This window comes from Cyrtonyx montezumae, unplaced genomic scaffold, assembly GCF_038088225.1.
Source record: "Cyrtonyx montezumae isolate F1298 unplaced genomic scaffold, pur_monq_1.0 scaffold_22, whole genome shotgun sequence".
NCBI lineage: Eukaryota > Metazoa > Chordata > Aves > Galliformes > Odontophoridae > Cyrtonyx > Cyrtonyx montezumae.
Window position 1 is genome coordinate 2312432 of NW_027071959.1, and position 11582 is coordinate 2324013.

The window sequence follows — 11582 nt, forward strand, 5'->3', positions numbered from 1 at the left end:
CCGGTACCCAGCACAGACACAGGGCAATGCTGGACCCCACGGGCATGGGGTGTGAGCCCTGGCACGGTTTCCACGCGGGCTGCTGACCACGGCACGCAGCGAGGCGCGGGGCCTTTTGTCTCCCCCAGCCCTGTGAACTTCGCTAGCCAAAAGAGAGGTGAGAAGCGGATCCGGTCATTTTGCCTCACTAAAGGAGAATGAGAGCAAGTGTGAAGATTAGGGACGGAGAGGTCGAGCGAGGAGGGTGTGACTAATGCGCCGGGTCATTCAGATATGGGACCACATTGTTCCCCTGTCCAGATGGCCCTCGGAATAAATCACCTCCGGCGGGCGCGAGCTTCCCGGGTAGCAGCGTTTGTTCGGCACTCTCCGGCTGCGAGAACGGCACCGACAAAGACGTCACCCGCGCAGCCGTTGCCCGCTTTGAGCTTCTTCAGGTCTGATGAACCAGTGCTGGATGAAAGAAGAGAGAATGGGCGCACGTGCTCATGGAAAGCAGTATCCCCATCCTCCGTGCCAGGGCATCCCTCCCTGCCACACAACCCGGAGGAGAAGCGAGCAGCACAGGAGCTGGCTGTGCTCTGTAAGAATGGATTTCCTTCAGTCAGTTAAACTTGGGAAGAAAGCAGTAGTATCTCTGAGTAAATAATAATAATCAAACAAATGCCCCCTTGAGAGAGTTTCCCTTCCATAAAGATGTTAATTAGCACAAAAGCTCAGTTGTGGAGGCCAGAGGCAGCCGTTGAAACTGGGGTGATTTGGTGATTCCAGCTCCAAATGAGTGTCTCATTTCTTTATCAGAATGGGTTTTCCCCTCGCTGTCTTTGGGGTAGCCAGGTGGGCATCTCTTGTTGGCATTCCCAGGTTGGTGATGCCTTTGTTTCCTGCAGAAGGGCAGTGAGGAGGGCACGATGGGTTGGCACAGCATCCTACACAGCGCGTGTATCTGTGCGTGCAGTGCATTCCGTATGTAGGAGGTGGTTTCCAGGAAAGAGCTGTCATCGTGGGGCTCTTCTGTATGGGCTTGCTTCGGTGCTGCCAACTACAAATGTTGTTTTTCCTTTCATAATCAGGAAAAGAGATACCGAAACTAGGTTAATCTCCTTACACCAGTAGCACATGTCTAACACTGAGATGGGACAAAGCACAATCCCAGGGCACTGCTGCCTTGGCCAGCAGTGTACATGTCTGCATCACCTTCCCCTTTTCTCCACCTCATCCCAGCAGGATGTGCACTCCTCCAGCACATCTCTGAGGATCCCTGTGCCGAAGAACTCTTAGGGACATGTCAAAGTCCCTCTGCTCTGGTAGCTTTCAGTCCTGTGCTTTGATGCTGTTCTGAGAAGCAGTTGATCTTTAGGAAATATCATTGGATGTCAGGAAAAATTTATTCTCAGTAAGAGCACTCGGGCACTGGCACAGCTGCCCAGGGAGGTGGGCGAGTCACCATCCTGGAGGAGGAAATGTGTAGAGGTGGCACTTGGGGACACGTGGGCACAATGGGGATGGGTTGTGGTTGGACTTGGTGATCTTGGAGATCTTTTCCAACCATAATGATTCTATGATTTTATGGTCACTTGTCCACCTCGCTTCCCCTAGGACATATGCTCTTGGCCAACATAAGTCAAAGCCCTTTGGGAATGAAGGTTACCCACAGCACCCCGATACCAAGGCTGATACAACTAGCTCTGCTTCCATGCAGGCACACTCAGCATTGCCTGCATTGTCCGGCAGCTGGTGGCTGTGAAGGAGCCATTGACAGTGACAAAAAAATTCCAAACATCTCTGAAATCTAATCTTGCAAGAGCCAACAATCCCCGGACTCTTGTTTTGCGTACCAAGAATTTTTTGGAGCCTTCCACTTCACTCTTGACGATTGCGACAATGATTTTTTTCTTGCATGCCTCTATTGCGTGTACATAATTTAAGAGGTTCAGTGTGAAGATCGAGTGAAGGCTGAGGCTTGTTGGAGGCACTGACCGGGTGGAATTGGTGTGTTTGTGTGCACATATGTAGATCTATATAAATGCATCTTTTAGTTGCGTGGCTCCTGGTTAATGCTGACGTCATCGTGCTGGTGTTGTTCAGTGTAGGATGTCGTGGCTGGCTGTAGGGATGCTCCACAATCGTGGGAGTGCTGGAGGTGTTACCATGAAAGCAGCAGGGAATGCCTGGCCCCACTGGTAGCCTTCACTGTGCATTTGCACCTTAGAGCCCATTGTTGTGCTGGAGCCTTTGATTAAAGGTTTATAATGCTATTAATTATGACTGTGATGGATGGACAGAACGGCCAAGCAGCAGAAGCAATGAAAATGCGATGGATGGTTCAGACTTAGGGTGCAGCAAGAAGAGGAGATTTTGGTTCTGCAGTCCAGGTGCCTCCTCCAGGTGCTCAGAAGCACCAAGGGGTCATCGTGTGGGCACCAAAGCACCGACACCGTCCTGCACCCGGGTCCCAGTGCTGGGGCTGCAGGAGCAGGCTGGACATGAGAGCTGGGACGGAGTGGCCACATCTCTTGCACACGCACACACACGCAGAGGGGAAAACTTGAAGTCAAACGTCTCAAAGTCAGATCCCTTTTTAGTATGAATTTGCTGTATCTCATTCTGAGCACTAATTCCAATTTAATTGCAAGTGGCCTGAAGCCTCTTCAATAGGAGTAACAAATGGTTTGATTTTGTAAACTTCATCAGACTGCATTTTAAATGCGACACACTAGCCCGGCTCGAATGCCAATGAAGCACTGAAGTAGCTCTCTGTTTACTAATTATCCGTTTTTACTTCAAGCCACGCTGGCTGGCTTGTCTGATTAAATCGGATTTGTGGGATAGAGAACAGCTAGCAGAGTTTTCTCTATAGTAAACGAGATTGAAACTATGGACCGCCTGGCTGCACACTGTAAATTATATTTCCTTTTAAAGGGGACGTGTCTCTTTTATTTCTCCGGCGTACCTCCTGCATGTTAAACTTCGTGGTACGGAAATGCACCGGGCGCCTTTTAAAAATAAGAGGCAAAACAAACCCACGTTCCCCGCCATATGCCGACGTGTCTCCGAGCAGATTTCATTTTAATTCCGTCCAGAGCGGAGTCGGGGTGTGCAGGAAGCGTTGCGTTTCATACTGTGGCAGTTTTAGCATTCCTCACCTGAAGTTTGAAAAGGGAAGAAAAGTCCCTGAATGGTGGGAAATGCATCTCCCTTGCCTTTAAATACGCCGGGAAAAGCACTCGTTTGGGAGCCTGGAAAGCGAAGCGTGGATATCCACACGCACGGCAGAGCTCTTGAGGCTTTTCCTCCCTCGAGCAAACATCAGTCCTGCAAAAAATCACATCTCCCATCACCTGTTACTTAAACCTGCCTCACGCAGGCCGGGCGGTGCTCTCTTCCAGATAGTGAATGCTGCATCCAGCATCTCATCCACATGGCTGCCTGTCGCTCCTGCCTTGGAAACCCGCAGCACTGCTGCACGCGGTATTAATTGTTTACTGCTGCAGGCTGGAGGCAAACAGCACATCGGCTCTTAGAGGAGAAAAAAGGGAAGATGGGAGAAGGTGGCTATTGAATGCGGCGTAATAGGGCTGTGCTTAAACCTCCACTGTTGCTAAGACTTTAATTCCACAAGCTTGACCTATTCTGCCCTCTCTCTTGGTATCTATCTTTGTGCCTAGAGCTTTTTATATTTTAATTTGCTTTTGAATGTCCTACAAAATTAATGGTATACTTTTTGCCATTGTGCGGTGTACAGTACAGGGAAGGCCCCGTGGTGTTCGCTGATAGCCGCGTTTCCCTGGAAATGAATGGTCACCGCACTTTCTGTTCCATATTCTCCCCTTTTAATTGTTGACAGTAAAAAGCGTTTAAATGCTGCTTAATTTGTAATCATCTTCCCGAAAAAAAGGAGAGAAACCATTAAAACGTCAGCGAAATGAATAAATCCGTCTTCCCCTTTTTGTGCCTACGTGGCGGCGGCGGTGTTTGTTTATCGGGGGTGATTTTTCTTTCAACGTCCGCGCATTGAAACGTCCCCACAGCTCCGAAGCCAACGGGGTGCTGCCGTGGGGAGGTGGGGCTTTTCCAGCATCACCCTTTTTTTTCTTGTGCCGACCGGGTCCTGCCTTGCCAGCTGTGCTTTTGGGGATGGGGATGGTCGGGTGATGGGCTCTGCTCGCTCGTCCCGCTTGGAGGTCCCCGTGTGCTGTGTGACGGCACGGTGCACGGAGGCTGCAGAGCTGTGCCACCCACTGCACGAACCCCACGTGTTCCCATCCCAGTGCAGTTGGGCGTGCGATGGGCCGTGGGCTGCAGCTTGTCCCCCGCCACTCATCCCCATCCGTGTTGCCTTATCCTTGGCCACCCATCCCCATCCAACCATCCCCAGCCCTACAGCCACATCCCACTGGGCAGCGGGCTCCCCGCACGAGGCAGCTCCTCTCCAGCACGGCGGACCATCTTAGCCCAATTTTTCAAGCGGGGGCCAATTAGTTTCACAAATGAGGGCCCTATGGTGCCAGGGAGGATTTGTTCCGGGCCTGCGCACTGGCCCGGCCGCATTGTCCTGCCCCCACCCCCGCAGGAGCCCATTGTCCCCGGCCCCAGCGGGGCTGCTCCCGGCGGATTGATGGGGGCTGGCGTCCCGCCGGCCGGGGCCCCCACGGCACAGCTGGCCGCGGCACAGGGGCTCGGCCCCGCCGACCTCTGACCCGTCCTGCTGTCACCGTGAGAGCGCGGCCGAGCTGCATACCGCGCGGGATTTGCTCCGCACCACCCGCTCGGACGGGCTTTGTGTCTCCTGGGCTCTTGGGAGAGTTTTGTCTGCAGCTGCGAGCGAGCGCGCGTCCCCCCCCGGATAAATCCGCAGCAGCATCGCCACCGGGGCCGCCTTGCTGCTGTGTGGATTTATGCCCGTTTTGCTTGGGTTTCTTTTCACGTTCTTGGCATCGCTCGCACGGTGCACACCTCACCCAGGGGATGGCCAGCATCGATCACAGCCTGCCCAAGGAGGAGCATCCGATGGCCGGTGTGCGTGTGCTCACCACCTCTCAGCTTAATTTTGGCACAGCCAAGAGCACCCCTCCCTTTCCCCACTGCTTCTTAAAGGTGCTGCGTATTGGTTACCTTGAACATCTTGCTGCCGCTAATGAATTGCTAATACAATTTTCTAGATAATTTTATTTCCATAGTCCTCACATTTTAATGTCTCCAAAAAGCTAGCATTTATTTGCTTAATCTCCCAGCGTAATACAATTTGCACTGACTCATAGGTTCTGAACAATCAGCTATGCATAAACTAAAACAAATTGTTTAATAACAGAAAAGTCTTATATTTTTATTGACTGCGTGTAAGTATCTCTATCTTTGTGTTGGTCTGGTTTGTTGGGTTTTTTTCTTTTTTTTTTTAATGTACTCTTCTGTTGATGCAGCCAATTTTATAATTGTGCATGTGGCTCATAGGATTAAGTTTCTGGTGGTAAGGGTCACAAGCAATGCTGGGGATGTGCACGTGGCCCTCGTGCAATCAGCCTCTGCTACCCAGAGCAGCTTTTCGTGGTGCTCAGGCATCCAGCTGTCATTTCTTTGGGTCCTGTTTCCACCTGGCATTGGGAGCTCTGGGCTCTGCCTCGTACGGGCACATGCAGCCACCCACCAGAATGTGGGGAGTTACCTAACAGGTGCTTTGCATTTGGGTTGGGGGTGTGGAGATGCAAGCCTACCAGGGATTGCCAGCTGCGCCCAATGCAATAAAATCCCCCTGCTCTCTTCTTGCACTCCTCCTCCACGCGGAAGGGCTGGGGTTGCTGTAGTCCCAGTGCCAGCCCTGCTGCTGCCCCCTAGGAGGGGGCTGTGGGTTCTTTCCACCCAGGGTTGCTCTGCGTGCAGCTGAGCACACAGGGTGCATGGGACAGGTGCAGAGAGCAGGCTGCTGTCTGTAACGAGAGAGCTGGAGGCTGTGAGTGGTCACTGGGCCTTACGTTCCCCTTCCTCAGGACCACCCCTGGGCGCTGCCTCAGCTCTCTGTCTCCCCTCCTGCAGGTACGGACATGGCCGTCTTCTGCCTGCTTTGTGGCAAGCGCTTCCAGACGCAGACTGCCCTGCAGCAGCACATGGAGGTGCACGCCGGGGTGCGCAGCTACATCTGCAGCGAGTGCAACCGCACCTTCCCCAGCCACACTGCCCTCAAGAGGCACCTGCGCTCCCACACAGGTACAGCTGAGGCCACTGAGAGCTGTGGGGTGGGAGGTCCTGGTGCTGTTGGTGTCCAAGGAGCCCCCGTTGGGGTCCTGAGCTCTGTGCAGGAGAGCTTGGGGCTTGCAGCTTGGTGGCACCCGGCGGCTGATGCTGAGCCGTGGAGGGAGCTGGGGGAGCGTTGTTTGCTGGAGTTCCAGCCATGAGGAGGGCTGGGACAGGGCTGCTTTTTGCTAAGCTTCACTTTATCACGTTTTTTAATCTTAAAAACCTCAAGATAATCGATGAAGGTACCATCAACAACTGAGGAAAAACAAGAAAACAAGGCGGGGGGGGGGGAAGCCCTGCGTGTAATAAGTTGATCCGGTATAACGTGACATGTGACCTTCTTAGGGGATGTGCGATCTTACCCCACTTCATCAGCTTAAATGCAGTAGATGCACATAATCAGAGGGTGCTCGGCTCTAATGGGATTACAGTGACCTGGGCTACGTGTATATGGTATTTACACTGCACGCCCACCGAGGTGCTTTTGGGTTGGAGGAGAGCTGGGTATGAAACCGAGGATTGGACCGCATTACTTGGTGTCCTCAAACCACCTGTGTGACAGCAGCTCTGTCCCACTGCACTTCACTCCCAGTGTGACTGGTGTGGCTGCAGTGCAGGGAAAGCAGCCCTCGAAACCTAAGGCTGCCCCGCTTTGTGCCCAGGGAAGTTCAGGTTGGATGTTAAGGACTCCCAAAGTGAGGTTGGGAACTGGCACAGCTGCCCATTGAGGTGGTGGGGTCACCGTCCCTGGAGGCATTCAGGAAATGTGGGGATGTGGCACTGAGGGACACGGTGAGATGGGTTGGGGGTCTAGTCAACTTTTCCAACCTTAATGACTCTCTTATTGGTCATATGTAGGAAAGAGGTGTGATTGCATCCCTTCCAAGGCAGAGAGTGCAAGATCCCTAGCAGGTTTAGTATCCATTTGGGAAAGCCAAGCAACACCATAGGGTTTTCCACCATTTTTTTTGCTGTGGAGAAATGGCCCTGCAAGCTTCTGATGAGGGATGGCCTCCCGCAGTCCTCCTGTGCTTCTGTCCCCAGGAAGGAGCTGCTTCTCCCCTCACTCGTGGCAGTGAGGTCGGATCCAGGGCCTCGCAGCACCCAACACGTGCAGCAGCGTGGGGAGCTGACCCTGCCCAGCTCAGTGATTAGCGGGATTGTGCCGCTCCGCGCAGCAGAGGGCTGCTCTGTAATTTGCAGCCCAGCTATGAATCAGAGCGACTGAAATTGCTTTTTGCAGCGGAGGGGAGGCGGGGATGGTTTGCAGGTGGGTGGAGGGAATGCTCCTCTCTCATCTTTTCCTACAGCAGTCGTGGGGCTCGTGCTCCAACGGCAGCGTGATTGCTGGGGGAGGCAGATGCAGATTGTTTGCATCTCTTTTCCTTCCTCTTTTTAACCAGCTTCCTGCATGCATATGTGCCAGGTGCTTGGGGGCTAGGGGCAGCATCACGGGAAGGTCTGCATCACCACTGCCTGTTGGTCCTGCATCTGTGCTCCCAACCAGGGAACCCAGAATCACTCAGTGCTTACGATCCCATTAATGCTGAGTGGAGCAGCTATTCATAGCAAGTAATCCAGTGACCTGGGCTGCGGGTCACGCTGCGTGGGTTCTGCCCCCAGCCCCTGACAACTTATTAGCTCTTGGCTTTAAAAATAAACCAGGATCCTCAGAGCTTTGAGTAGTTAGTTGTGCTTCGTGGTTATTCTCGGAGTGGGAGCACAATGCTGAGTCCGCAGAGAGCTCGTGACGCAGTGCCCAGCTCTGTGCTGTCCCTGCATGGCAGTGTCCCAGAGCTGGGAGAACACAGCAGCAGGAATTGGAGGGGTCTCTTTTCACTATGGAAAGGACAAAGGCTGCAGCCCTTGCGGGTATCCCAGTTTTGCCAGCTCCCCCTTTCTGCTGGGCGGGTCAGGGTAAGAAGAGAAAGGAGGAGATGCTGATGTTGCACCAGGAGAGTTACACTGGGGCTTCTCTGCTGCTTATCTCTAAACCAAAGCCTTGCACTGATATCCTCAGAGCCAGTGGATCCATTGCTCTGCCTCCATGGCACAGGGCACCAGGTAGTGGTGCAGAAGCGGGTCACAGGTGCTGGAGGGGATCTAATTAGTCCCCTTTGTCCTGAATTTAATGTTAGGCTCATTAAGGGTTCTGCAAAGTTAATCAGCATGCCACAAATTGGATTTCATTTTTTTTTTCCCCCTGCTTCTGCGGCCAGAACAGAGCTGCTGCAGGGATGTGGGTCCCATTAGTGTCCCCATGTTGGCACCGTGTGTGTATGGAGGGTGTGGGTCTGGCCCTCGAGATGCCATATTTAAACTCATTTACCACATGATCAGGTTGATAATTAAATTCATGCGGATCCTGTCAAACCAGCTCCCGAGTTTAACACTTCACTTAAAGTACCAGGGCGCTATAAAGAAGCAGCAGGAGGAAAAAAAATCACTGTTCCCATGGGTGGCTGAGGCTAAACAAGAGAATCCTTCACCTGGCTCCCATCTGCAGGTGTTCCCTTAACTACTGAGCAAATGGGAGTGCCGAAATGGGCACCTGGCTGTTGCAGCACAGAGTGGTTGGGTTGGAAGGGATCGTGCAGTTCTGTGGGTCCCTTTGATTGTAGGAACGAGGAGCCCAGTGGAAAATGGACACAGACTTCCAGCCTGCATGGGGTGTGCTGGTTTAGGGGGGTGTTGCATACTGGGAGGTGTTTGCACCCTGTGGGGTTGCTGCTGGTTTGCAGCCATTGGGAAACAATGCTGTGCACGGAGCAGCAGACCTCTCTGCAGGGCTGGGGAAAGAACAGGCAGAGAGTAAAATATCATTGCAAAGAGGAAGTGAAAGCACAGGCATGTGAGTATATAACTAGAAGGACAATTTATGCCCAGGCACGAGTGCAGTTTGACATGGGGATAATGAAAAAACGTAGGTCATTGTGGATGACTTAAGCCTTCACAGCTGAAGAAAATGTATGAAATGCGAGGAACATTACACGCTTGGCAGCTCTGCACATCTGCAGGAGGACAAGTGAAATACAGTTGGCCATTCTTTACCATAAACTGTGGTTGTAGGATATGCAGCACAGAGAAATTGTAATTACAGTGACAAGACAAATCAGTAATATTTAAATATTCATGAACAAAGTCTTGGACGATCAATCTATCTTTATTGTCCTTGCCTTCACTGCTGTAATAAATAAGTAGCTGGAGCCCTCACCTTTCATTCAAATAATTCTGGGTTTGGTGCTGAACCCGAGCTCATTTATCAGGGTGCTGAGCAGACTGATGTGGGCGGAGGGTGTGCAGTCCTGAGCTGTGCCCCTGCCCACGTCCCCACCGTGGGGCTGACCCACACGTGTTTTCAGGTGACCACCCCTACGAGTGCGAGTTCTGCGGCAGCTGCTTCCGAGACGAGAGCACGCTGAAGGGCCACAAGCGCATCCACACCGGGGAGAAACCCTACGAGTGCAACGGCTGTGGCAAGAAGTTCAGCCTGAAGCACCAGCTGGAGACCCACTACCGCGTGCACACGGGTAGGTGCCGGGCAGCAGAGCCCGGGCTGGCTGCTGGGGAGAGGGAATCGTTGAATGCGTCAGCGTGGAGCTATTGTAAATAGTGGATCAATAGTTAGATCACTTTTGCTGTTCATTACTTCATTATTCGCTGTGTCTGTGCACGGAGTGAGTATCGATATTGGGCGCGCTGGGCAGTTAATTACCGTGCTCGAGCGGGGCCACGCTACCTCGCACGGTGCTGAAAGCCTGTGCCATGCTGACCCTATCCCACTGACCCTATCCCACTGACCCTATCCCTCCGCCCTGTTTCCTGCAGGTGAGAAGCCCTTTGAGTGCAAGCTGTGCCACCAGCGCTCCCGGGATTACTCGGCCATGATCAAACACCTTCGGACCCACAACGGCGCTTCCCCGTACCAGTGCACCATCTGCCTGGAGTACTGCCCCAGCCTCTCCACCATGCAGAAGCACATGAAGGGCCACAAGCCGGAGGAGATCCCCACCGACTGGAGGATAGAGAAGACCTATCTCTACCTCTGCTACGTCTGAGGGACACGGAGGGGACGCGGGGCTGAGTCGTGGAGGACTGGGCAAAAAAAAAAAAATGCATCGTCCATGGCCTTTTGTTTCCACTTTTCCTTTGTCGCTGTTGCTGGAAGGATCCCTCGCTGGGGTTGAGGATGGGGAGGTGTGGGAGCTTGGAGTGGAGCTCACAGTGTGGGGGGCAAGTGCTGGGAACGCTGGAGGGCTGCCATCTGCCCTTCCCACCCACGGCCCCTTCCCCTCCCCAGCCCCTTGGCACCCTATGGGATGTGTGTCCCCTGACCCTGCTCCCATCACCAGCAGCTTTCCCACCCCACAGAGGTGGCACTGGGTCATGAACAGCATGGTTCATGCCTCACCCTGATGTCATGCGTGTGAGCAGCGATTTGGGAAGGCTTTAATTTCTTTTTCTCCCCTCTATCACCATCGGTGACCCCTTTGGAGGAGCTGTCGCGGGCCCCTCTGCGGCGAAGCAGTGACCCTCGGGCTCAGCCCCACATTCAGTCGGGGGTCAGCACCCTGGGGCCACGCTCACTCATTGGGCCCTACTGGGAACTACTGGGGTGCTGCTGGTGCTCCCACAGTTTTGGCAAAAAACCTGGAGCAAAGACCTTCAGTCTGCAGGGGCTGCGTGAGGCCGCGACCCTCCTCCTGACCAAAGACCTTTCTATGCATTTCTTTTTCCTTTTCTTTTGATTCGGGAGGGGAGGACGAAGCCTTCAGTGGGAGGATGAAGCTGGGGGCTGCGTGCTGCTCCCTGCCCCCATTTGGGGCCGCAGCTCCTGTCCCACAGTGCCCCTGGCCCAGCAATGCTAGGCCAGGAGATTCTCTCTTTATTCCTTTGTGTTTTCGGGTGCTTGGAACGTGCCAACACTTATTTTTTTTTGCCCAGCCCTCAACTCCCGGAGTCTGCGGTGGAGCGGACGGTAACGAATGGCTTTGCTCTGGTTCGGTTTGGGTTTGTTGGTGTATTTTTTTTTTTTAATTATTATTATTTCGCTTTTGTTTTGTTTTTAAAAGTGTTTTGACTCTTTCAGTGTTTAGCACATTTTACTTGAAATTACCTCGTTTTTTTGTGACCTCATGAGCTTTTATTGGTTTGGGGGTGGGGGAGGGGGGGGGTTGGGGGGGGATGGGGTGGTGTTGAAGTGATGGGGCCGGGTGAGGGCCGCGCTGGGGCTGGTGATGCAGAGATGCCAGGGAGGGGATCGCGTGCCGGGCCCCGTTGGCCACCTCTCGTGCATTATTCTTTACCAAAATGGTATTTTTTGGAGCAGCCTGACGGAGCCTGGCTCGCCG

The 11582-nt window shown here is 53.2% G+C and overlaps 1 protein-coding gene across 2 annotated transcripts in view; it reads left to right on the forward strand.

Moving 5' to 3' along the window:
- The window catches only part of ZBTB16 (zinc finger and BTB domain containing 16), a 70670-nt gene extending 59303 nt beyond the window's left edge, over positions 1-11367 (forward strand). For both annotated transcript variants that reach the window (XM_065738443.1, XM_065738442.1), the window contains exons 5-7: positions 6031-6201; positions 9594-9761; positions 10060-11367. In XM_065738443.1, coding sequence (XP_065594515.1) covers positions 6031-6201; positions 9594-9761; positions 10060-10289 — 569 coding nt within the window. In that variant the 3' untranslated portion in view covers positions 10290-11367. The remainder of the gene's footprint in view (positions 1-6030; positions 6202-9593; positions 9762-10059) is intronic.
- The last annotated feature ends 215 nt before the right edge of the window (positions 11368-11582 follow it).